This window comes from Maniola jurtina, chromosome 12 (assembly GCF_905333055.1).
Source record: "Maniola jurtina chromosome 12, ilManJurt1.1, whole genome shotgun sequence".
Classification (NCBI taxonomy): Eukaryota; Metazoa; Arthropoda; class Insecta; order Lepidoptera; family Nymphalidae; genus Maniola; species Maniola jurtina.
The window spans coordinates 2303216-2329964 of record NC_060040.1 but is presented as its reverse complement, the minus strand read 5'-3'; the positions used below and the strand labels follow the sequence as shown (position 1 = coordinate 2329964).

At 35.4% G+C, this 26749-nt stretch overlaps 3 protein-coding genes and 2 long non-coding RNA genes across 6 annotated transcripts; 3 read left to right on the top strand and 2 right to left on the bottom strand.

The window, feature by feature from the left end:
- The first annotated feature begins 761 nt into the window (after positions 1-761).
- On the top strand, positions 762-23723 carry LOC123870187. The gene is made up of 3 exons (XR_006797023.1): positions 762-2254; positions 22625-22632; positions 23665-23723. It is a non-coding gene; the product is annotated as an uncharacterized LOC123870187 (long non-coding RNA).
- Positions 5732-7912, top strand: LOC123870186. The gene is made up of 2 exons (XR_006797022.1): positions 5732-6666; positions 6969-7912. It is a non-coding gene; the product is annotated as an uncharacterized LOC123870186 (long non-coding RNA).
- On the bottom strand, positions 8936-12905 carry LOC123870173 (methionine synthase reductase-like). 2 transcript variants are annotated; one of them, XM_045913371.1, is made up of 6 exons: positions 12681-12812; positions 12006-12358; positions 11730-11879; positions 11009-11245; positions 9913-10611; positions 8936-9222 (listed from the first exon to the last, which is right to left on the bottom strand). In XM_045913371.1, exons 2-6 carry the CDS (start codon positions 12024-12026, stop codon positions 9010-9012), a joined length of 1320 nt encoding a protein of 439 aa, XP_045769327.1. In that variant the 5' UTR covers positions 12027-12358; positions 12681-12812; the 3' UTR covers positions 8936-9009. The 2 variants fall into 2 exon arrangements, with proteins under 2 accessions (XP_045769327.1, XP_045769326.1); XM_045913370.1 differs by lacking the exon at positions 12006-12358 and having other exon boundaries at positions 12681-12905.
- On the bottom strand, positions 13569-15916 carry LOC123870178. Its single transcript, XM_045913379.1, has 10 exons — positions 15811-15916; positions 15687-15720; positions 15582-15607; positions 15482-15502; positions 15186-15344; positions 14910-15090; positions 14221-14471; positions 13990-14148; positions 13787-13904; positions 13569-13620 (listed from the first exon to the last, which is right to left on the bottom strand). The coding sequence occupies exons 1-10, from the start codon at positions 15865-15867 to the stop codon at positions 13610-13612; spliced, it is 1017 nt and encodes a 338-aa protein (XP_045769335.1). The 5' UTR covers positions 15868-15916; the 3' UTR covers positions 13569-13609.
- LOC123870174 (lipoma-preferred partner homolog) lies at positions 16399-20170 on the top strand. The gene is made up of 3 exons (XM_045913372.1): positions 16399-17318; positions 19137-19372; positions 19891-20170. Exons 1-3 carry the CDS (start codon positions 16539-16541, stop codon positions 20129-20131), a joined length of 1257 nt encoding a protein of 418 aa, XP_045769328.1. The 5' UTR covers positions 16399-16538; the 3' UTR covers positions 20132-20170.
- Positions 23724-26749: the final 3026 nt, after the last annotated feature.

Below are 26749 nucleotides of genomic sequence, written 5' to 3'. Positions count from 1 at the left end.
ATCGGCCTTGTGCAATTCGGACTCGCGCACAAAGGGTTCCGTACCATCTACAAAAGTACTTTAATTATTTTTTAATTTTCATGGTGGCCATTTTGAAATTTTTATTATTTGTTGTTAAAGCGGCAATAGAAATACACATCCCGTGAAAATTTCAACTCACCCTAATACAGTTCACGAGATACACCCCGCTGACAGACAGACGGATGGACGGACAACGGAGGCTTAGTATTAGGGTTCCGTTGGCACGCTTCTAGTACGGAACCCTACAAAACAATAAGTAATCGTTATTATATTATACAAATCGTATTAAACAAATTCGTATTCAGTATTTGTTCGTAAAATCGCTAGAGATGTATTTTTTTTTTTTGAAAACGCAAATTGTATTATTTTTACTCATAACTCATGTTATCACCGTTATAGTAGATACGATATCTACTTCTGATATAGATACATACATCACGCACATTGTAATTTTATAGGAAGACAACAGTTCCTGTATTACGAAACTTGTTCAATTCATTGCGAGTTGCGACAGTCGCTATCGTTGTTTTAATGTTCGACTGTGGATTACGAGGTCCTGGGTTCGATTCCCGGTCGGGCCAAAAATAGTAAGGTATTGAGTTTTTCTACTTTTATTTTTAAGTTCTAGTGCTTCCTCGTTTCTAATCCGAACCGCTAGAATATGGAACGCCCTTCCGCCATCAGTTCCACTTTTAATATGGGGTACCTTCAAGTCAAGAGTGAATAGTCAACTTCTAGGCAAACGCGCTGCATCTTAGGCTGCATCATCACTTGCTGCAGGTCTGATCGTAGCCAAGCGCTAGTTAAAGATAAAAAAGTTTTCAGATAGTAAAATAATATATTGTTTTAAAGTTTTGTAATACAGGAATTAGTCATAGTTCAAGCGCACTATAAACTAAACTAAAAGTTTAGTGCATCTTCCTATTTTGTTAAGAAAAGGGCAATAAATGTAGTCTTAAGTAAGCCTGTATTGACACTACTTTGTATGTAGTTTGTACAATTTGATGCCATATTAAAAGCTAATTTTTTGAACACAAAACTAAAAGTAAACTAAAGTAATGCTGTCTTTTTTACAATAGTCAATGAAGAAAACGACAACAGTATAGTTGTTTACTTTTGTGTGCAAAAGTATTAGTAACATCATGTAAAATATGAATTAATTTAAACCTTCGACATATTTGATTTAGTTACTTAAGGATTTATCAATTAATCTGTCCATAATAAGTGATACATACATACATACCACTTCTGATGTTCACAAACTGTTACTGGTCGTACTAATGTCGTCCTTTTCACAATGTTCTTTGTGAATAAGGACAGAGCTAGTTTTTGGACAAGTTGTGTACAGAAGAATTCGTAACTGATGTCAAGCAAAACTATTCGATTTCAATGTGACATCACAACAAGCAAAGCAAAAAAGAAAGTTATTTTTTTTATATAAATATTTAGGGTGCGTTTCCACTAAAACAGACACGAGCGGAGCGAAAACTAGACATGCAAGAATAGGCCAATCAGGTATTTGACGGAAAACTTGTCACGTCAGCTCACTAAAACGTTGAAATGCCACAGTGTGCTACACAATTGGCTCTAATTGGCCGACACTCTCTCGCTATTGGCTAAAATGCATACAAAAATACTCTCAATTCTTCCAAACACAGCACTTGAGACTGTAGCAATGGATCATGCAGCTTTTTTGCAATCGACCTACTGACTGGAATAACTATTCATTAATTTTATTTATCCATCCATAGTAAATCCAAAATTACAAAAAAAAAAATTAATTCCTGTCAATCTGGCACCAGCTTAAACCACGTGGGTTTATATACTACAGTACTGAACAGTATCTGCTCCAGTGGAAGGCATTCTTAATTTTTGCCTAGAGTCGAAACTATTAGTCCAATTTGTTATTTCATTTCCCTTTATTAGAAGATTGCTTTTGTATGAAACCTGCGTAGGTAGGACCAAGCCAACAATGTACTGTGGAAGTAGGATATTTCAATCAAATATAGACTTTAATCCATTTACATAAGATCGTTTTTCGAACAATTTTTTTACTACCGTTTACACACGTTCCGTCTTAGACACGATAAGGAATCGATAATTTTGCTTGCAAGTTTCTGTTATTTAAGAATGTAGTTCGCTTTAACAGTTTACCAAAAACTGTACATAAAAGTATAATAAGTTTTTTACCACATGTGGCATTTTTATTTATAAGGACATGTTATTTTAATTCGTATTATCGTCTGAATTTTATTACAAATGTAATGCTAAAGTTATAGTATAAAAAAGTATCCAACAACCATAGACAAAGCATCAAAGTATTTTATTATGTCTAATCACAATTTTTTAGACGATATTACCAATTAATTTAATTTTAGACACAAAAATAGATTCTAATTATTATTTTAACATTCTCTATTCTTTTCTACATTCCTATTCACGACTTTCTACAATTTGAATCGACCAAATATTTATTTCTATACTTTTTATACTCTATGCTTTCTAGATGTAAGTAATTAAGACTGTATGAACTAAACTTATGCTCACATTGTAACCAAATAGGCCTGCTTTGAGTTTTGGGAAGTTCTAATGGCTTTCGTTGAGTTGTTTGAAATAAATTCAAAAATTTAAGTAGAGATTAAACTGATTTAATCGAAAGAATACTCTATGATACCTTGTGATAAAAGATCATTACATACGTAACGTATGTTACGTATGTAGTTACCTTAAATTAGTTTAAGCTCCACTTAAATTTTTGAAGTTGTTTCGAACAACTCAGCGTTAAGTCAGATAGAATGCGAAATGGCAATGTGTTAGAACTTAGAAGTTGTTATATAGGGAACTTTATGAAAGTATTTACACACGGGAGCGCTCATGTAAGCCGCACTGATGTACAGTCAAAGGCCGTAAGTCGTTTAGCACCTTAATGATCATAATATTCGCGTGGCACGGTTATGCACATGCGTTAGGTGTGTTTGGCGTGTAAGTGCGACAGGTTTTTGATGCAATAGTTTCGCGGAATTGCTACTCGAATTCTGAGGCTGACCGTATATTGCAAATCTTACATACGTACGCGCGAGTTCAGTATGCCGTACGGTTACTGTCACTCTTTACTGGCCATCTCTTGCTAGCGTCTGTGTAAAATATTTGTATGACAAATTGCACAGCGCTCCTAGCGGTAACGTTCACAAGTTATCATATAACTTAGCGAGGGAAAGTCTGGAACTCAGGCGCTGAGGTAGGTATATAAAGCGTACTTTGACTTTGTTCAAACTGTAGTTATGTTAGAACGAGACAGAGTTATGACATGGCATGAGGGCATGGTCAACCCAGATGCATATCATCCACCCCTAGATATCTCATTCAGTTTTGAAACTCAACGTCCCAGAGATCGCATGGAACCTAGTAATATTGGTAGGGCTAGGGATTGGAATTTTAAAAAATGCGATCATGAGGCATTATCACAGTTACTTTGTGAAACCTCCTGGAGTAATGTTATCGACTCAACTAATGTAGATACTGCAGTTCATTGCTTTTATCAAACCGTCTATAACTTATTTGACAGTTGTATCCCCAAGAAGATAAGATCTAGGGTAGTTCGGCGTTATCCGGTTTGGTTCACAAAAGACATAATCAGAGATTGTGAACGTAAATTGAAATTACATAGGATATGGAAAAAGTCACAGTTGGACTCAGACTACAAAAGATTCACCGATATGAGGTCCAGCCTTAATGATCGAATTAACATTGCTTATAAAATTTACATCAAAGATGTCGAACATAACATCAGGAAGCATCCTCAAAAGTTTTGGGCTCACGTCTCGGGTCTGCGATCTAAAGGTGGTTTCGAACCAGCAGTGGATTCCAATGGTGAGCGCCTGGTGGGAACCAAAGCAGCCGAAGCTTTTGCGAACTTTTTCGCAAGCGTATTTCTCCCCGAAGTTCCAGCACTGAATGCTTCGGAGGCGAATAGCTCTGATAACAGCCGCAACAGTAATATGATATGTGTACAGAATTTTTCTCCACAGCAAGTAAAGCGTGGTATTACTAAGTTGAAGCCTAATAGCTCTGTAGGCCCGGATGAAATTCCACCGTCTATACTCAAGAAGTCCAATTATTTTGTACTCCCCCTCTTCCATATATTTAACCTATCTCTGAAATCTGGTACTTACCCATCACAATGGAAGCTGTCAAGAGTTACGCCTATTCCTAAAACTGGTAATACCGTAGCTGTTGAGGATTTCCGCCCTATAGCTATCCTGTCTACACCGGCTAAAGTTTTTGAGAGCATACTACATGAAATAATTTATAAGCAGGCCAATGTGTTTCTCTCTGACGAACAGCACGGCTTTAGGAGTAAGCGATCGGTTAATAGTAACCTATTGACATTGGTCGACTACATTTCCGAATGCTTAGATCGTGGCGGACAAGTGGATGTCCTTTACTTTGACTTTCGGAAAGCGTTCGACAGGGTCAACAATGATACATTATTATCCAAGTTGAGTAGGATTGGCTTCGCTCCCAACCTCTTACAACTTATGGCAAATTATCTTCAAGACCGGAAACAATTTGTGCGGCTTGGCTTGTATGAATCCAAATCCTACCACACTCGTTCAGGCGTCAGTCAAGGCTCGATTCTTGGCCCTCTCCTTTTTCTGATAATGATCAATGACCTACCATCAGTGCTTGAAAGGGCCAAGTGTTTGCTATACGCTGATGACCTGAAATTGTTTATGGAAATAAAATCTGAGGCTGATTGTGTTGAACTTCAGAATGATATTGATGCTGTCATCAAATGGAGTGACGAAAACAGAATGGAGTTCAACACCAATAAATGTTCGGCTATGACTTTTGGACGCAAGAGGTGTCCAGTTTACTTCCCGTATAATATGAACGGGGTTCAGTTGCCCAGACAAACTAATATAAAGGATCTAGGAGTAATATTTGACCATAAACTTACATTCCATGACCATATTACTACACTCGCCTCCGAATCATTCAAACGGTTGGGATTTGTTTTGCGAAATACTCGAGATTTTCAAAATTGTCACACGATAAAACTAGTATTTGATGCTTTGGTTCGTGCCAAGCTAGAAACCAGCGCCTGTATTTGGAATCCATACGAAAGCACTTACATCTTGCTTCTTGAAAAGGTCCAAAAAGCCTTTTTAAGGTATTTATATAAGAGATTGTACGGGTATTACCCATTTATGTACCCCACAAAATTTCTTCAAGGGCACTTGGGTTTCAACTCGCTTAAAACCCGACGAGAGTGCGACCAAATTGGTACAATTTGCAAGATTCTTAGGGGTGTGATTGACTGCTCTGAGCTGCACAACAAGCTCTGCTCCGTTTACGCACCCACTGATTATAGCTACCTCCGCCGCCGCCGCAAGTTTTTCGTGAGTCCGTTTAGTCGCACGGTCGCGCGCGCCAGGTCTCCCATACCGCGCACTTTGGCAGCGCTGAACGCGCTGCTGAAGGAGTCCCCTCGCTGTGACATATTTGCTGACAAATGGGCTGACCTCATAGGTCAGATCCTGCACTTTTGTGAGAATTTGTAGTTGATATATTTGATTATTGACTTTTTTTTTCTGTATTTATTTTTATTGTGTAATTTAATTTAATTAGTGTAATTGGACTTAAAAGGTCCGTTCTAATTAAATAATTAATTAATTAAATAAATAAATAAATAAATAAATAAATGAAGTTATGACTCGGACATAAATCTGTCTCACTTTAACTCTAAGCTCAGTCAAAATATGCTTCATAAGTCTAGGCTGTAGCGGCCCTACTATTTCTTTATAAGTTTATAGTAAAACATTACAATTTTTATAAAAATGTATTAGGTACCTATTTAAAATTGTACTTCACTGTGTATTCATTAGACTTGTTACTTTTATATTTGTCACTTTTAATCGGTGCAATACTTTGTGATTTTTAAAATCATAAACAAAAATTTATTTTTGATAAATCTGTTTAATTTCTGTATCAAAGAGGCCATCTTGTTTTAAGTTTTGAAAAATTGAAATTTGAACTTTTACCGTGCATTTACATATTCGCCATCGCGGCCCGCGCTCGCCATTCGACAAGACGAGATGTGAGATGGGATACCAGTAGCTTGGCGCTCGTTTATGGTATAATGACAGCTGCAATGTCACGATCGCAATCACCTGATTGGCTGATGCTCGCTCACTAAATTGCATTATTCGAAGAAAAAAATACCATAAATTCAGCCAATCAAAAAAATTGAGATTGTAAGGATGACTGCATTGAATTAGCGGACCTTGAGTCACATGTTCATCTTGTCTCGTTTTGTTCTGTCAGTGGCGAGATTATGCACGAGTTGTTACGCTCAAAGACCAAACGCTCATTATTAGTTTTTTTTTTTAAAGAATATTAGCCATGCTAATCATGACTAATTTTCCCCTTTCCCCTCCAATTAAGCGTAAAGCTTAATTTTGAGCGAAAAAACAGCTTACAACGCGTTGTGGTCGCTGTAAAATATCCACATCGCAAAATTTTTGTTATGGCTCTTATATGTGGCTCTCACGACGCATTCTGGCAACCACAGAAAGACCACAGCAAAATTCGTATCGTGGCTACTGCGTATTGGGGCATGAGTCATGTCGAATGTATAATTATGTCACCGGAAGATAACAAGATTCGTAAGTTTATAAATTTCTTACGGCAAACTCTTTGCCGTATTTTAAAGAAGCGTAAAATTAAAAGCTCTTCTGTGATTGGTCGATCCGTTTAGAATCTTACGAATGGATATCCGTTAGTTTATAAATTTACCACGAGACGTCGCAAATTGATAAATTTCCGAAAATGTGAGCGTAAAATAATATAATTTATCTCTTGTATAGAATCCTACGAAAGTTTATAAATTTCCTAGGAAATTTATAAACTTACGAATCTTGTTATCTTCCGGTGACATATATAAGGACGAGACGCGGACATACCGCGAAGGCGAATATGTAAATGCACGGTAAGTATTATTTTGTAATATATAAACAATAATTAAATATGTAATTGTAAGATATACTTTTATTTTAGTATTATTTTGTAAGATGATGTTTTATTTTACTTATTAAGCAGTAGCCATATTTGAATTAAGATCGTTACGACATAAATACATTAAATCGGGTGATTTTCCTTTTCTAATGTAACTTTAGTCTGTTAAAGTTACAGAAAAGCAAAGTTACCCCGATTCACGGCAATGGAATTGGTGTTAAATGGAATACCCTCCACCACGAGTGCCTGCTTTGAATAGTTAGTTATAAATCGTATTGACTAATTGTTAGGTTAATGCCACAGACTAATGAAAAAGATACGAAGCTCTTGTTAACAGATGTTTATAAAAGTGAAGCCAGTTGTATGTATGCCACGCATATTACGTTTCATAGCGTACCTAAGCATGACATACGTGAAAGAGCTAGTCAGCTTACTATTTTTAGGATTCCGTACGTCCGAATGAACAACGAAACCCTTGTTTGAAATGGATTATAATCTGAGGACATACCACACCTCAGGTGCCTCAACTCCCATTAAAACTAATGTAAGTTTCATAGAAAACAAACTGGTTTGGTCTGTGTAAAATATGGAAAATGAAATCAAGACATTTGACCAACGATACAGAATATTTTTTATTCAAAAATTCAAGACTTTACAACTCCTTATTTCGGCTTCTCGGACCTGCTTCATGTATGAGCGGGTCGTCTCGTCTTTTTCCTTTAGTCTCTGGTTCACGCATCGCCGCACAACGAAAATTGTGTTAACTGTATTCGAAGCTAGATCGCTTAGTGCATAAGTTTATAATATACACCAATGACACTTTTTGAACGTTTTATTACTAGAGATTTGCCTATTAAATTATTTTTGTAAATGATTCATGTGTTTTTATCAGCTTATCACAATATCTAATAATACCTTCCCGATAGGTACAAAAGAATCACTCCGCAAAGTAGACTTTTAAATAAAAGTAGTGACTCTTGTTACAACGCAGTAATGCATCTCGAACAGCGCTGCGGCCTAAAATTTAACAAACGCCTCTCTTTCTATTCTCTTATCTCACTTTTGTGCTTATTATACCTATCAGCGCAAGTATGCAACCGTTGCACCCACAGAGCAATTAAGAAGTTTGGCGTCACCAAGGTAGGTAGGTATAATAGGTGCAAAGGTAATCACACCTGCAAGGTCCAACGCAGGTGAAGTGGGCTAAAACCTTTGATAAACATAGTACGCGACAGGTTGAGATGGCAATTGGGGTGAGGACACCCCGCGCTTATCTGGTGCGGGATAGCGCGGGTGTGCGGGGCGTCCCTTCGCCTCATACCCTGATTGCTATCTCGACCTATCGCGTACCGACTATAGATACCTTGAGGTACGGTAATGAAAATGAAACAGGAAACCTATAGAGCGAACTTTGACTTTGCTCATATTTAAGACACTGTTAAAACGAGACAGCGTTATATCGCTGATATAAATCTGACTCATTTTATAAACGTGAATCTGAGCAAAGTCAAAGTACGCTCTATAGATCAAGCCACCATTAAGAGTTACGCAAGTATCTCTGCTTCTCTACACTCTGCAGGTGTGCATCATTCCTTTGCGCCTTAGATTTTGATGAATGCGTTCGAAATTAAAAAAAAAAGAAAGGGAAATCTTAACCGCCATATTATTGTGACGTCCTAACTAGAAATATATTTTGATTCAATATATTTTCAGTAGATTTTGTAGGACAAAATACTCTAAAAATAATATTAAAATTAGGTAGTTAAGTATATTGAATCAAAATATTATATACTTCTGGCTAAGACGTCAACTTACAACATCTCGGAAAAAATTTCCTTTTGTCAGTTTGGCCGCGTTATATTGTCGTGGAAATTAAACAGAAAGACTTGAAGTTAAATTTGCAAAAATAATAATTTTATTACGTAAGTATTTACAATAATTTGCCTATTTATTTACAATAAGTAATCGTAATTAATTCCATATATCAAGTATATATCTTTTCTCCTTTATCATATCTTCTACAAATTGTTCCGCATCATTTGCCTTGTCGCCATACTTCGCTATACATTGCACGATCGCCTCTTTGACTGATGGCGCCATTTTCTTAATATCTCCGCAAATATAGACATGAGCTCCTTGCAGTAATAACTTTGTAAGTTCTTCGCCATTTTGATGTATAGCATCCTGAAATAATTTTACTATTAGATCTGCATACTTTTTCTTTTTTACTGCTTGATAATAGAGGTTTGCGACAAATTATAATAAAAAAACATAAAGTTGAATTGAGAACCTCCTCCTTTTTTGAGTCGGTTGAAACAAACAAAACACAACGGTACAGAGAATGAGGTCAATTTAACAAAAAAGCAATTTATTGTCAAACAGCCATCAATTTGTTGCATCAGCTCCATCTGTCTTTTTTCTTTAGTCTATGGTTTTGTTTCCATTTTATTAATATCTTATGGTAATCACACTAATATTATAAAGGAGAAAGTTTGTATATGTGTGTGTGTGTGTGTATATATGTTTGTTACTCCTTCACGCAAAAACTACTGGACGGATTGGGCTGAAATTTAGAATTGAGATAGATTATACCCTGGATTAGCACATAGGCTGCTTGTTATCTCGGAAAATTAAAGAGTTCCCACGGGAATTTTAAAAACCTACATCCACGCGAGCGAAGTCGCGGGTATCAACTAGTAGAATATGAAATACAAACCAAAAATGTACGAATACTACTAATTCTATTCTTTTCATAATGTTCCCTGCACTAAAAAATAGCATTACTTTTAGAGCTTCGAGATTGTATAACTGATCGAATATCAATTTCAAATCTAGGGCAGCATTTCAGCAAAATCTTCAAAATCTAGCACTCACCTGTACATAATGATTCTCAGTGTTGCCACATCTAGAAAACGAGGTTGTCAATTTATTCAGTACCCCATCCAATACAAACTCATCCAATTCTTTTTCATAAATAAAATCTAGCTTTGGATTTCTACAACCAAAAAATAACCATGCATAACCCATCTTAACTTCTGGGTTAACTTTGTATAAATACTTTCTCTCTTCTAAAAATCCTATAAAAGGTGAAACTCCAGTACCAGGTCCTATTAAAATAATAGGAGTTTCCAAATTCTCTGGTAACCGAAAATCATTTATATTCTTTCTTATATAAATAGGAATCTTTTTTTCTATATTAGAGATATTTATATTCAAATTTTTCATTTCTTCTTCTATACTACTATTATGCCTTATAATAATTCTTTCCAACCATCCTGTAGTCAATCCTTTTCTATTGTTACCAATATCTATAACGGAAAAGCAGATTTTGATAGAACTTTCATCACAGTTTGCAATAGAATAAGGTCTTGGTAAGAGTCGTGGTAAATTTTCCAAAATAACTACTACAGGTGGTTTACATGATGGAAATATAGCAAATATGTCCAGTAGGCATGTATGTTTGTTTATTATATGTGTTGTATATGCTATGGCGCCTTCTTTGCTGCAGAGATATTCAAGGATCCTTTTCTCCTTTTCATCTTTTGTATGTTTTGATAGTGTGAGGAGAAAAAGCTAGAAAATTGAAATGGCAAGTTGAATTAATAAAATAAATTATAATAAAAGACAAAGGGAGACCTATGAAATCATATAAACTAGCTTTTATTTGTGACATTTTCCTTATGAATTTGGATTTTTTTTGGGATAAAACTTTATATGCTTAGGTATAGCAGAAGTAGGTTAATTTCTGTTTGTAAGCTTTTGTCGCCGCACAACTATGAACTACCTAATTTCAACAAAATTTAGCACAGAAATACAATGTGGTATTTCCCCTAAACCCTGGAGCCACATTGGATACACTTTACTTTTATTTATCGAAAGATGAAGTCATGAGTAAAAGCAAGTATTATATTATTTATTATAGTATACAGATTAATTTGCAATTGACAATCGAAAAAATAATACTCAATACCTTTTTTAATACACCCCTCAAATCAACACAATGTGTTAATACATGTCTCAAAGTTGATTCCACTGGCAGATGTGCTGGTACTCTGCCACTTTTCTGTGTACTATCTATACTAAGAACATAGTCACAATCTGCCACATCCTTTAGGTCCAAGTGTTCAATGACACAATCCACTTCGGATTGAGAATTTTCAGGAATTACCCCTATAGTGTCGCCTGGACGAAAGTTTAAATTGCTGCCCTGAAAATTAATGATAAAATATAAAAATGTATGAAAAAAAGAGCAAAAACGGTTTTGTGTTTTGTTTATTTGGAAAAGTGTAAAGAAATCTTAAAAAATTATCTAGTTCAGATATTTTGTACTATCATAATAGAATAGTTCGATCCTCAAAAGAAACTGTGTTACATATTAAAAAAAAAATGATGGTACAATGTCAGAAACCACTAACAACAACTGTACAAAGTCCCAACTCAATCAAATGAGGGATATGCAAAGTGTGAATGCAAGGTACTATAAACAAATGAACATACAATCATAAATTTTTATGTAACATTTAACCTGCTACCAACATTTCAACCAGCTCTAAGGCTTAAAGGAAAGGTAAAAGCCAATGTTGTCTATCCCATCCAGTTAATTAATAGCTCGAAGTTACATAACCAGCACATTCTACTGATATGAACTGTCAAAACAAGCTATACTACCCTCCTTTGTAAAGAATACATACCTTAATGTCAAAATTTATTTCATAGACTATTTTGTAGTTCTTATCCACAGCAGCTGTCAGCCTCCTCCAGCCGCTGATGGGGGCATGAAATACTTCACTCGCAGCAAAAGGTAACAGGGGCTTCTGCCCTTTATACACTGTTTTTTGTTCCTATAAAAAAACTTTGTGGTTACTTAAATTAGAAATAGAGCTTTACAATTTGCAATAGTAATGTTACCAAAGGATTCAAAATGCCCACACATGCACACATGCATGCATGGCAGTTGAATAGCCCACCCCGTGTGAATGAAGCCTCATCAGTCCATAGGATTTTCCGGCTAAACTTTGGGTCAGCAACCACTTGCTCGAAAAACCATTGAGCAAATTCCTCACGAGGTCTGAAGTCACTGGCGGAGAGCGCTTGGGTCTCACGGTAGTGACAAGGGTGTTGACTGTCTCTGTTTAGCGTTCGCCTAACTGTCCAATGGTTAACGCCAATCAATAAACCAGCGCGGTGAGTACTAGTGGTCGGATCTTATTCAAAATGGTCCAGAATATCATCTTCTAAACGAGTATTTGAAGTAGAAGGCCGCCCTTCACTACTACGTCGGTCAAAGGAGCCAGTTGTATGAAGTCTGTTGACCAAACGGCTGAAAGACGCATTCGACGGAAAGAAGAATTTAGGCATGTTTTAAATTAAAAGCTGAAACATTAGCGCACCTCGGTTTGTCTAAGGCCTAGGCAATATCCAGACAAAATCTGTTTTACATGTATGTTGTACATGTTAGTGTTGATTCATGATTCATCACAGTTATTATAGGTTAGAACTTAAGATTACCTAGACAAGCTTAGGTGTACCGCTATTTCGGCTTTCAACTTGTGTAATTTATTGTACTAAAACATTACGTGTGGATGTATATTTTTCTTTTAATACATTATTTCACATTATCAGGAAATATTGAAAATACTTACATCAGAACTTTGGAAGTTTATTTTTAACGCATTCTCTTTGTATGTAGGTAAATTTAGCACTTTAGTCCCACTAAGAGTTTCAAATAAGTCTTGGAAATTATGATTGATAACCATTTTTACAATATATTTTTACTTTAACTAAAATAATAATTTAAATTTTTGGAAAATTGTAACCAAAACCATCAATGATCAATCACCATTGTGGAATGTGGCATGGTAAGTGGTAACTAGTGTTGAGTAGGACTTACAACAGGCAGTACATTTGTCCCGTACATGACGTCAAAATGTAAGAGCGGCTCAACGTTTCAAAATGTACTACTTCACATTTTATGTCGCGTTCGTGCGTACGAGTTTGAGTGTACTATAGTGAGAGAGAATGCGTCGCGCGCCGTCGTGTCTCGCCGCCGCGTAGCGCGTGTTGTCTCGCTTCGTCGCGCGTCGCGTTACCTCTTTGCCTCTTGGTCGCGTTTGCTTCTTTTGAAAGGTACAATATGCGCCAGTACGCGATGACATAATCACTCGTAACCTCAAATGAATCGCTATGCTTCAAGACGGCTCGCCTCTTTTGAAGTGGTACATTGTACTGGCACAGTGCAAAAAAGAGGCTACTCTTACAAACTCTTTTTCAAGTCATGTCCTACTCAACACTAGTGGTAACCAATGGTAACCTTGACACTTGACAGTGACACAGTGATTAATTTTCTATTAATCTATGATTATTTTGGCTCTGACTGCTGACACTGTAACTAAAGTACTCTGTACGTGTTAAGGTAAGGACAGACTAATATATTATTCTAAACGCCCGCGGTCATTATGATTTCACTATTGTTTTAAAAGGTTACGAGTTATCCAAATTTTGAACTGATTAAAACAATAAAATTACATAAAACTTTTATAAATCTCACTTTATTAATTTCTTATTCAAATATTCAATCGCCCACTGTAAAAAAGTAAATCAGAATTTAATTACTAGACTTAACTAAACTTAACTATTTCTTGCAACTAATTTTTCTGTGACGTGACAGATCAAAACACAAATAATGTATAATAATTATTTCTAAAAAAACGTATATTAGTAACTTTATCACAAGTTAAAATCAACTTACAATTAATTGCTACACCCTCATCACCAGTATATCCAACAACACACTCGGGACACACAGTAGTATCGCAAGGATTTTCCGTTTCAGACGGGAAAGCGGGACTTAATTCCGCTGGTGGAGGCTAAAATATTATTTATTTTTAATCAATTTAATGGCAAAAATTTTAATTTAATGTAACAATAAGTAAACTGATATATATTTATTACCTCTAGCCTGTACAAATATGACAATTTACACGGGTCCCAAGTTGTGCAAAGAGTTGCGTTATGCATCATATCTTTCCTGGGCTCGTCGCCGAAATAATCAAAGGAGATAACAATATTGTTGTCTATTGCGCATCTTTCTAAAAACTCGTTGACTGATATCTAAGGAAATAATAAAACTGATTTGTCAATCACGGATTTACAAAATCATAAAATAAAAAATCGAATGGCTACCTTTGTCTTATTACCACAGTCCAAAGTACCGTTTTGAAAGTAATTATTCTCACGATCTCCATTTCCAAGACAGAACATCCACCCTTCATGGAACGAGTATTCTATCGGTGCCACCTCAGCTTCAATACAAGGATCGACAGGTACCGGAGTAGAACTGTGCCCAAAAGTACATTTCCGTTCGTGCATGTTTGCTTGCACTCGATAAGCATCAAGATCTGGTTCAGATCCTTCAGGGCATTCGTAATAGTTACCTAGGATTTACAAGACGCTTCAAAACCAGTTATATTTAAAATTTTGAAGAAGTTATAGGTACTTATTGCTTCACTAATTTGACAATGCTAGTTTTGTGCTAGTCGGAGATTTTGATTGTGAGTTGTAACTGTTTAGCATTCTATCGCGTTCGAGTAGATGCCAAAATATAGAGACCCGTAGATACATCTTATACTTAGGAGCGTGCAGGTCTAAGGGGTATAAAATAACTGCTTACTTCAGTTGAAATAATTTAATACATTTTTATGGCACACCAATAAAATGGTAATAAATCTTATAAGTGCATACCCTAACATCGAAATCAGTTCATGCTATTAGACTTTATCGTCACTTACCATCAAGTGAGATCGCACATAAAAACTGAATAAAAAAAGAATGGAAAATAAAAGTTGTGATATTATAACAAAATTATGACCTACCATTCTGAATAATATAAATCGTTTTGTAACGTTTGGTTATGACTGTTCTTACAGTTAGTCCATTGCCTCCACTCTTAATGTTTTCCATTAGCACTTCTTGCGCTGCACGTTGCTCCCTCGACCACTTTGCTGCTTCTTCGGCTAGTATCTGCCTACTTATTTTACCTTCTGATTGGGTTGACTATGAAGAAAGTAATAAGTTAAATCAAATAAGATTCAAATATTTTTAAATGCTTAAAAGGAAAAATTTAACTACCTATAAAGAAAAACACTTGCCTGAGGAGAGCTTTCCATGATGACATGAGGTCTTCCAAGAGTGTGCTGCCATATAAGCTGAGCGGCAACTTTATGCTTAGTGCTATGATGTAATGGTTGAATTTGAAGGATGCCGTACCAGGCAAGCTCTCTGTAAACGCTATCAGGGAGATATCCGGTCTGAAATGTTATGTCATTGCTAAGAAAAGGGGTTTAAATATATTGCTGTAGGTATTACTTGTATCGATGATTGCTTTATCATCAAAAAAAGTATGTTGTAAAATATGAACCATATAAAATGTAATATAGGTACTCACAGGCATAAAATCCATATGCCACTGTAATAAGGAAAAAAGTTATTATATGATTTATTATAAGACAATTTGCAATTTGCGCTTTATTCAAATATAAAATTACCTCTTCTTCAGGTTGTTCCGTAGTATCTATAGAGAAATAAATGCAATGTTTTAATTAAAATGACCAGTACTTTATTCAAAAAACACTAAAATTATAATCACAAACCGTCATCATCATATTCGGCATGTATAACCATGAACTGAAAAAAAACGGTGGTCATAAAATCATCTGTTGTCCGTTAAAGCTATACCTACCTAGATAAATTTATAAATCATAGTTTTAAGAATACCTGTAATACTAATAAGTTGACCAATATCTTTAGAATTATCTCGATGCACACGTTCATATCTGCGAAAATTCTTTGTGAAAGTGCATAACATAATTGGTATAACTAACAGTTTTACGACTCAATTCGTTAGCGAGTGTTAATGAACCATTTAGAATTCGATTGTTACTAGGCATGACTTGTGAGACAGTCAAAAGGTACACATAAAATGTTATTCATAAAAGTAAACATGCTTAAATATTGTGTCCATGGCTTTATAAGGTCTATCTATTGTAAGCTGAGAATGAAAATCAGTGAAAATCAGAAAAAATGATCTCTTGATTAACCAGAAATATTCAATAAGAACAATCATATTATAAAGTAAAAAAAAAATCATCAAATCAAACTACACTGGAGATAAATACCCCTGCATCTATGCCTGCATCTGCATAATATCAGCATGACCTAATTTTTTTGAAACTTACCGCTATTTTTCATACTGATAAATTAACATAGGTTAATACAACATCAGAGGCGCGGCGGCGAGGCGGCGGATCACAGCGGCGGATAGAATAATCTTATTTATAATCTGTATGAAGTCAAAAGTTTTGACAAGTGTCTGTGTGGTCTGTAGTCTATGATTCATTGATTTGGTTTTGTGATGTTTTTTTAGTAGTGCGGATTTTTGAGTCTTTTTATGAATTAAATTACCAAGAATAAGGTGCAAGCAAATCTTGCATAAAACTTGAGTAATGAATACTCTCGATAAACAATTGGCTGATCTTCGGATCTACGCGAACGAGCTTGACGCAAAATTGCAAGATGATATCAACGCAGCCAAACTTAAACCGTCGATTCCACCGAAAAAGAATAAGCCGCCTCTGCCGCAAATACCGCAAAGTTACACCGTTAAATCCGCATGCGAACCCTCGTATTCATCGAGGCTCGAATACGGGAACCGTATAAGTTGCACATACTCGAATTTGGTGCCTGTGAAAAGTTGTATCGTTAGGAATTCGGCTCGAATCCGAAGCGGTGATGTTCTTTTATATAGTAATTTACTGCCTCCCGGTGGTACTAATCATGTGTACTCGAACATTCCTATGCAACGTCATGCTGAGAGCTTTTACGATCGGGATACTCGCTCGGAACTGTCTCGTATAAGCGATATCGGTGCACGGTCCAACTACAGTGAACTGCGACGTCCAGGATCTGCGTATGCGCCTTCGTCTGCTTCAGTGAACGCCCAAGACTTCTCGACATACGGTGGCTCCCAGGCTTCGTCTACCTACGAGTCTTTGTATGAGCCTATAAATCCACGACCATGCAGCCAACTCTCCGGTACGTCGTTGTACGGAGGCTATGTCGGCACCGCAGTGGAGCCGATCCCGGAGCCCGACGATGCGTTGTACTGTGGGAACTGCTACCAGTGTGGAGAGAAGATCATGGGGGAAACCACTGGCTGTACAGCCATGGAGAGGATATATCATATCAAGTGTTTCTGTTGTCAACAATGTGGGATTAATCTCCAGGTATGATTTCTTGTGTATTATGAAATTTTGATTCTTCATATCCATAATTTATAAATGCTCAATTATGGTCGATGATGATGGTGAAATATTTTTTTATTTTTTTTATTTTTATTTAAAGGTTTACTAGCGATTTAACATAAATTTAATAACTATAATAAATACATTGGTTTTTCTATCATGCTTAACTATGTTAAATCATTTAAAAGTAAACACTACATGCAAATTCCGTACAAATACCACAAAGAGTTACAAAGAGGATATTATGCTAACTAACGATTTTTCTAGTTCAATGCAGTATGAAAGATACATATTATATTTAAAATGAATAAGCAAGATAAAAAATTAAAATTAACTAGGTACATTATCTAATGATACAATTTTTAAAGTTTATACTGTTACTGTTTTCTTATATTTTAAACATACTATGATCTTATTTCTAAAATAAGTTTACAATTCATAAAACCTACTTTCATAATTCATTTTCTAATGGTAGTTAAACAAAATATATATATTATATAAATTTTGAATAGTGACTAAAATAACAATATGAAAAGTTAAAATATAAATTCATTAATTTTAAGAATACAAAAATAAATTAATACCTTATTTACACTATAATATATGTTCAGTTTCGTGTACAGCTATTTGACTAGGTCGCTTATCACTAGCTTGCGAAACATAGCGAGCGAATTTGTATTTATGTCTATCGACCGACTACGCTCGTTGTATAGTTTACACAACCGGGGCAGAGTAGCGTTGGCACCAAAGACTGTTCTACTGAGTGGTGGCACTAAGGGAGTTATGGCAGCGCGTGGATATCTACGCGGCACTCTGAAATTGATTTGGCTAAGTAAACTTGGACAGTCTACTTTATTTGTTAGCAGTTTATATAGGAACATAAGATCCAGCAAGTCACCTCTATTTTTAAGGGTCATCATTTTAAAGTTTTTTAGTCTATCTTTATACGAAATAACTGTTTTGTGTATTTTTTCTGAATACGACAGATGCCACATGAATCTTTTTTGGACACGTTCTAATCTTAAATAGTGTGTAGCATAATGTGGCCGCCAAACTACACTGCAGTACTCCAGGTGACTACGGACAAGACTGTTATAAAGAGCTATTTTAGTTTTAGTTTCTTTAAAGGTTCTACCTTGCCTCATAATAAAACCTAGCAATTTAGATGATTTGCCAATAACCTTATCTATGTGATTGAGATATGTCAACTTGCTATCTAACATAACACCCAAGTCTTTTATGAGATCAACTTCTTTTAAGCTTATGCCGTTTAGACTATATTGCGTTGGTATAGTGTTATGCCTGCGGGTAAATTTGATGTGGAGACATTTATTGCAATTAAGTTGCATGCCATTTGATGTGCACCAGTCTGTTAACCTGTTTAAATCATCTTGTAGTAAAAGTGAATCCCTTGATGATATATGATGAAATATGATGGTTTAAAAAGTTTTAATTAATGATTGCAAGATAACTTGTCACTCTCTATTTGCATGCTGTTTTTACTTGTAAATTATAAACTTTACTACTTGTAATTTAATTATTTTGCTAAAGTTTTTTGTAAAATTAAATAATTTGTGATTGATGTAAATGTTATAAGCTGTTAGTAAACCTAATAAAGAAGAAATATTAAATCAACATTAACTTACTAACACAGGGCAATAGCTAGTTTGAATATATTATAGCTGAGGCACATGGAGTTCTTCCCACTCTGAAGTAATCTGCAGCCAATTGGTCCTGCAACCACTCAGCTGCTCATATATTACTGGGATGCGAGTCAAAAATGATATCATAACATTACAGGGAAGGCCATTCTATGCAGTACAAGGCAGAGCCCTATGCGAGGGAGACTACTTAGAAACACTAGAGAAATGCTGTGTTTGCGGTGACCCCATACTGGACAGGATCCTGCGAGCCACCGGCAAGCCCTACCACCCTCGCTGCTTCACATGTGTAGTGTGTCAGAAGAGCCTCGATGGTATACCCTTTACCGTTGATGCAGTGAATCGCATACATTGCATTGAGGACTTTCATAAAAGGTATGCTCTTTCAATTTGTCATACCAAGCATGCTTAGCAGTTTCCTTATTTGCGTTAATCAAATAGATGGGTTTCCGTTCTCTAAATTATTTATGGATGTACATTGTACAAGTATATTTACTATGACAATATAATGTACAACTTTGAATGATCTGACGCATCTCTAACTTTACCGAGTTATGTTCACTTTAAGCAATTAAAGACTTGTTTTTATCGGTGAAGGAAAAATCACGAAGAAACCTGCATGCCTGAGTTCTCAAAGATGTGTGAAGTCTGTCTGTCTCAGTCAGCTGCTCGTATGAATTTCAATTGGATTATAATTGGCAGGAAACACTGATCTTGGAAGAGTATTCCAAACCCTAGCCATGAGTATAAGGAATGATATAGTGTAGTGTTTATGGTATAATATATATAAGAAATAAATAACATAGTGTTTCGTATGTGTAACAATATTCCCTCGTCTGTATATAATATATGATTCAAGCCTAAAGCTTTATATTCAATTTTTTCATTGCCAGATACGCCCCTCGCTGCGCGCGTTGCCGCGAGCCAATCGTGCCGGAAGGCGGCGCGGAAGAGACCGTGCGCATAGTCGCACTCGACAAGAGCTTCCACATCGCGTGTTATGCCTGTGAGGACTGTGCGGCCTCACTTTGCTCTCGCGAGCAAGGCCGCGGCTGCTACCCCTTGGACGGGCACCTTTACTGCAAGCAATGTAATGCGAGACGCATACAGGACCTGTCCCGGAATATTAATTAAGTATAATATGTGATGTTTATATACAATGTTATGCAAAGTAATGGCTAAATACTGAAATTTCTCTTCAAGAGCTGAACAGATACTGTGTGAAAGATACAGCAGACTGTAGGGTGGTGTGCAGGGCCTAGAGGCATTACGTTTTACGTTGCATGAAACGTAATATTGACGAACCAATTCGTGGCCGCATAGAGGCCTTCGTTGTCACCCCATTCCTTCACTTGTCATACAGCGCAGAAAACGAAAGGTTGATTGACGAACCAATGCGCGGCCGCATACGTCTCCCCGAAGTCTACATATAATCAAATACATAAATATTATGATAAATGACCTACGCAAATATTATAAGATCATCGGTTTAAAACTGCATTGAAATCCAAGAAGTTTACACACAAATGTTAAGTTATAAGTTTTATACAATTTAAAGAAGAGTATAGTTTCAGTAATTAGCCTTAAAACCCAAATATTCAAATATACTCACAATAATTAATTAATCACACTGCCATTTACTTATACATTAAAAAATTGATGTATATTAGAATTGAATGAAAATCTCAAAGATACCAGTAAGTAGTTGATACATTTGATAGATTCTATCATACAGTCAGTGGTTGAGATGGATCTGGTAGCAGTCAGCCTAGCGATGGGACCCGTCCGCTTGGCGGCGGGTCAAGACCTGGCAGGAGTGCGGTGAATACTACCTTAGTGATACCCGCGCAACCGCCAGTCCGTTGAGGAACAAACACAGGTTTTAGTGGGTGCAAGCCCCACATAACCTCTCCGTTTCCCCTGACGGAAGGGTATGTGTTAGGCATTTCCTGTGTATAAAAAAAATATAGTCAGTGGTTACATGCATAAAAATTATAAGCATTCCATTATCAAAATACTTCTAATGAAAAGGCAAGGTTTCTTTGTTGGTAATGGATAAACTCTGAAAGTGCTGAACCAATTTTAATAATTCGTTCACCATTAGAAAGTTACTATATCCAAAAAATAATGTAAGCTATACTGTGCGACAGGTTGAGATGGCAACAGGGGCAGAACAAAAATCCCCAAATGGATTTTTGTTCTCCCCGAGTCTCGTTTGCGCTGGCTCTTATGGTGCATGACACGGGTCTGACCACGAAATTCAAATTTAATTTGGTTATTCGCAATTTGTAAACTAATACGACAAAGTAGGCTTATGGTATTTTAATTGCGCTAATGGCAGTATCATCCTCACAGGTTTATATAAAAATCTTTACTTGAAAGGGTCCAGTTTAAGAAATTAGTTGTAGTATCAACTAATTTGTGAGTAACTCATGTCAAACTCATCATTTTGACTAATTCTTAAACCGAACACTCTCAAGTAAAGATTTTTATGTGATCCTGTGAAGATGATACTGCCATTGTTGGAATTAGAATGCCATAAGCCTACTTTGTCCTATTAATTTACAAATTGCGAAAAACCAAATTAAATTTGAATTAATTTAAACTGACGTTAAAATAGTGCGTTGTGAGAAGGGTTTAACATCTGTTTAAACCACACCTAGAGTTTAATGTTATAATTAATTCTACATTCCGAATCGCATTTTTAGTTCAGTGCTAGTACAAGGCTGTGTGTATTAACCATTTTCTAGTTTAAAATCGTTTCCTCCAGTATTAAATAATTCAAAGCTGTTTGAAATATTGTGATTTTTAATTTTAAGTCTAATAAAAATACTTTTGTATTTTTTTTCTCTGTTAATTGTAGAAATGGTGCCATGTTTTATGTATATAAAGAAATTAGGTTGTGTATTAATTTTAGTACTTATTTCTTTTTTTATTAATTAAGTACTTAAAGTATGATATGTTAATGTTTACAATGAAATGTTAGTTTGGCTTTAAGATCAGTCCATTTTATTACGATTTCTATTGAAATGCAGTTTTTATACACAAGTACAATAAAGACTCAAAATATTTGTCTGAAATTACATTATGGTCTACTATTTTGAATTAAGAACGCCCGCACGAACATTTCCTTTATTTGTTTATTACATTATTCGAACGCTCCGTGGCGGCGCCACTGACGCTTGACTTTACTTAGTCTGTTTAATTTTTAACCGAGTTCCAAAAAGGAGGAGGTTCTTAATTCGTCGGAATCTTTTTTTGTACATGAATTTTATATGTATGTTTTTGTAGATTTATAGCTCTTCATGTTACGCTTAAACATAAATATGTCTGTAGTAGTTGTATACGTACTGAGTTAAATGTGACACTAATTTTTATTATAGCTCACAATTATAATTCACATGTAATAAAATTATGCCAGTTTAGTTTACAGCCAATAGATAAATGTTGATTGATGTATGAGTGTATTATAAAATAATGAATGTAAATAAAGAAAATAAATTGCTTATAATTGTTTTCTTTTATTTCTTTAAAGTAAAATACATATGTTTCTTCTTAATTAAGTAGTTCTTAAAAAAGTTAATTAACTACTTTTATTTATGCCTAGGTATGTAAAAAAGTACATAGGTACGTAAGTTACAATGTAACTTAAGGCTTTGGAGATTTGACGGCTCAGACTCGCAGATAGATATCTTCTAGGTTTAGTATCTTCTTAGGGCCGGCGCACATATGGCGGTGCGCAGCGCAGAGCATGCCCGCGAAGTTTTCTAATCGCGTGACACATTACGCGAATTTCTATCAGAGAATGCGCGAGCACGCGCGGGTGCGCGAGTATCCGCACGGATGCACAATTGATTTTAGATTATTTCAATGAGGACAATGTCGATAATACTAATACAGTCTTTGACTGTGAAAAATGCTCTGCGCTGCGCTCCTCCATATGTGCGCCGGCCCTCACTCATTAACGATACGAAACCAGACTTTATACGCCACGTAGGTAATTGTGATGAAGGTACATAATTTTACCACTTACTAGATGACGCCCGCAGCTTCACCAGCGTGGATTTAGGTTTATAAAAATCCCGTGGAAACTTGATTTTCCAGGACAAAAGTAGCCTATCCGTAATAGCATGTCCCTGGGATGCAAGGTATTTCTGTACCCATACGAACGGGTGCACAAAACGCCCAGTCTCGATGTCCTCGGCTATTCATAGGACTTTTCGTACAGACTGACTGAGCAGTTAAATTACGCTCTATAATAATAGATCTCACCAGATCCTTTGCAGCAGGCTGTATTTACAAATCCAGTTAACCCGCGAAAACGAAAATGCCATGTGCAAGGACCCTTGGAATGTATATTGTTTAAATAAAACAAAAACATAACTCATCAATTTTTTATTTCTTACTCTGCATACTAACATATACAACACATTCGTATATCAAGCGTACGACTCAATCGTCACATTATACCTACCCTAACATTACAAACCCAGAAAACTTTGGCTCCTTTAAATCCAAAAGCATCAAAGTATAAACTTCATCTAATTCCTCACGCTCTTTACAAATATAGAAAACAAAATGCTATTTCTCAACACTTGTTGGGGAAAAGTAGAAACACTTTATTGACTGCAGCAAGTTTAAAAAATTTTGTCTTTAAAATTCGATAGACCTATTTATATAAAATGTCGCAAACTGCTCGTTTGAAGGAAAATAGCAAAATAATTGATGTCATAACAAAAGAAGTTCGAAAATATCGTAAGTAAACTAAGCCCTAATTCGCACGAGCGTTAAAAAAGCGTTGACGTGTGAACAGATACTTGGGAATGCATTTGTTCTATTTGAACGCTTTTTAACGGGCGTTATAGCTCTCATAGGAATGAGGCCTAAGATTTATTGAAAAATAAATAATTTATATGTTAAAATAGGGTACAGCCAAATAAATTGATTGATTAAACCATAAAATTACAAAAAAAATTGTTGCATAACATTTTTCCTTAGGCACCATAAAATATATTTGGTCAATTTCGAAAAATCATAGAAAAGAGAAAGAGAGTTCAGTAGGTACATTCAATTTAACAAAAAAAAAAACTTTGAAACATGCATTCTCTGCAAAATAGCTTGCTCACAAAAACCAATGAAGAGAAATATTACGGAACTCTTATAGAGATTCAAATTATTTATAGCCAGTCTATTAGTTGCTATCCAGTGCCCTTTCTATAATATGTACAATTCCGCTTGGCGTGTTGGGGCCCGTATCAACTACTTACACTTAACTCTATGTGAAATATTTAAAATAACACTAAATATTTTAATACTCCCAAATGTATCGCATCTTCAGAAATATTTTTAGGGTTCCATACCTCAAAAGGAAAAACGGAACCCTTATAGGATCACTTTGTTGTATGTCCGTCTGTCGTGTGTCAAGAAAACCTATAGGGTACTTCCTGTTGACCTAGACTTATGTTTGTCTTAGTCTTATATAATTCCTCGAACACGTACGAAGCGATTTGCTTCCTCTTTTTTAATCCGAACCGCCAGGAAGTGGAACACCCTTCCGGCATCAGTTTTCCCTTCCACCTATAATATATATACCTTCAAGTCAAGAGTGAATAGGCAACTTCTAGGCAAGCGCGTTCCATCTTAGGCTGCATCATCACTTGCTAGCGAGTCTGATTACAGCCAAGCGCTAGTCTATATAATTTAAAAAAAAAAAAAAAAAATAGCATAAAGGAAAAAATCCGAAAACTGAATTTGTGGTTACATTACAAAAAAAATGAACTTGCAGTGTTCTACATAAAACGTTAGGTACGTATATCTTGTACAATGGCACAGAACCCTTTGCACTTGACCAGTTCGTTCTGTCAACAAATAATGAGTGAACAGTGTATCATGATTTAATTTTGAAATGTTTTAGTTAATTTCTGAAAATGCGATGTATTTTCTAATACATTCAATAGAGAAATCAAAGGCACCCTTTAATCATGCTATATTATCAACAGTTAATATTATACAATATTTTACATGAACAAATGGCATACTAATATTACAGTACATTGTGAATCCCAAACAAAGAATAATATAACTTACAAAGAAGTTGCAAGTTGTTTTTCCTTTAAACTTAAATTACCTTGTATCACTGATATAATAGGTAATAACTTGGCATAGTACCCTGGATCTGCGATGATGACATATTTTTAAAGAAACTTGATTATCGCTATTTTGGCGCTGAGCGTACTCGGAACTAAATGTTAGCGATGAGATATCTGTCAACATAGTGTCAACACGACAACCATTTGACACAAAGTGTCAAAAATTCCAGTAGCTCGATTCTGCATCAATCATTATTACAATCGCAATTGTTGTTATTGGCTAAAATGATATTCTTGTTGCAACAATCAATGCTTTGTAGCCAATAGTGAGCGAGCGTCGACCAATCAGAGGTGATTGCGATCGCGACATTGTACCACAATAGAGCTGCTGGTACTCGGTGAGGCTTCAAATCGACACAAAAAGAACTATCATTAACATGGCACACCATATCTAGTGTACTATGTAAATATGTAGTATTAATATATCTATGCCTTGTATTAACTTAAAATGTTTGAATTTTTATACTGTAGCTAATAAATGCTAAACACAAATGGTTATTTTCAAAAAAAATATTAAAATCCATTTTTTTTGTAAAAAGAATCTTTTCATTGCATTTTGTTTGAAGAAAATAGCTTTTCACAGGTTCAAAAAATCTATTAAAAATATGCTCCTGAGAAAAGCATATTATACTATCGAAGATTATGTAAATGATAAAAAAGCGTGGATTTGACCTGCAATTCGCTCCAGCAATGCGCAGGACTTCAATTGCTTTTATACATGGCATAATATTGTATATCAAATCTTTGAAAAGAGCAACCGCCGAGTTTCTTGCTGGTTCTTCTCGGTAGGAAAGGCATTCCGAACCAGTGGTAGATGCTTTTGACGATTCAAAAGAACTTGTAAAAGTCTGATTGAATAAAAATATTTTGAATTTGAATTTCATAAAATGAAAAATTGGTACACAATATGAATGTGATTACTGAACAATACTTGTTATTTTGTAATTCCACTATCTTAATAATATAGAACTTTTCATATAAAATTTAAAATAGTTATAAATGTCATAACATAAATAAAATTCTAAACCAGGAGTCTGAGTAAGAGTTATTTGAACTGCAAGGAATGTAAGGGTTAGCCTACACTTATAAGTAAAAGGGATGCACTTATTATAATAATATTTTTACATTATAGCCAGAGACCTTGTGGATAATTTTGGAAGGCAATTGATAAAAGTTTAAAGTTTTTAATACCTGACCTTTTCTGTGTATAGCAAACTAAGACGCTCCGCCCACGTTCGATAAAATCGGTGACCAATCTTTTGACGGCAAAAAATATAACACGGAGATTGCAATATTGAAAACGCATACGTCCTACAAAAAGTTGGTCAAAAAAAATCTATGATAAAAGACAGCCAAATTATCGGCCCGATTATTGAACCGACAAAGTCTCGACGTGGATTCGCAAATGATTAATTTGACTGATGATGATGAATTATTCAATTGATGAATTTTAACTCACAAGTTCACTAGTTTGTGTGTTTTTAAAATAATATAGTGTACTATATTATTATAATGTCGTATATTATACCATATTCTAGCAAATAAACACTTCTTATTCTTATTCTTACTAAACTAGCAGACATCTTTAAATAGTTAACAGTTA

Bases quoted from the DNA above. Each gene is read 5' to 3' on its own strand.
- LOC123870178 (XM_045913379.1), bottom strand. From the start codon at position 15,867: ATGAACGTGTGCATCGAGATAATTCTAAAGATATTGGTCAACTTATTA. The intron at 15,608-15,686 runs GTTTGTGATTAT...ATTTCTCTATAG, and splicing joins TGCCGAATATGATGATGACG to ATACTACGGAACAACCTGAA. The intron at 15,091-15,185 runs GCAAGTGTTTTT...CTTTCTTCATAG, and splicing joins TCATGGAAAGCTCTCCTCAG to TCAACCCAATCAGAAGGTAA.
- LOC123870173 (XM_045913370.1), bottom strand. From the start codon at position 12,794: ATGGTTATCAATCATAATTTCCAAGACTTATTTGAAACTCTTAGTGGG. The intron at 11,880-12,680 runs GTAAGTATTTTC...GTTTTTTTATAG, and splicing joins TAAACTTCCAAAGTTCTGAT to GAACAAAAAACAGTGTATAA. The intron at 10,612-11,008 runs GTATTGAGTATT...TCAATTTTCTAG, and splicing joins TGAGGGGTGTATTAAAAAAG to CTTTTTCTCCTCACACTATC.
- LOC123870174 (XM_045913372.1), top strand. From the start codon at position 16,539: ATGAATACTCTCGATAAACAATTGGCTGATCTTCGGATCTACGCGAAC. The intron at 17,319-19,136 runs GTATGATTTCTT...ATAACATTACAG, and splicing joins AATGTGGGATTAATCTCCAG to GGAAGGCCATTCTATGCAGT. The intron at 19,373-19,890 runs GTATGCTCTTTC...TTTCATTGCCAG, and splicing joins ATTGAGGACTTTCATAAAAG to ATACGCCCCTCGCTGCGCGC.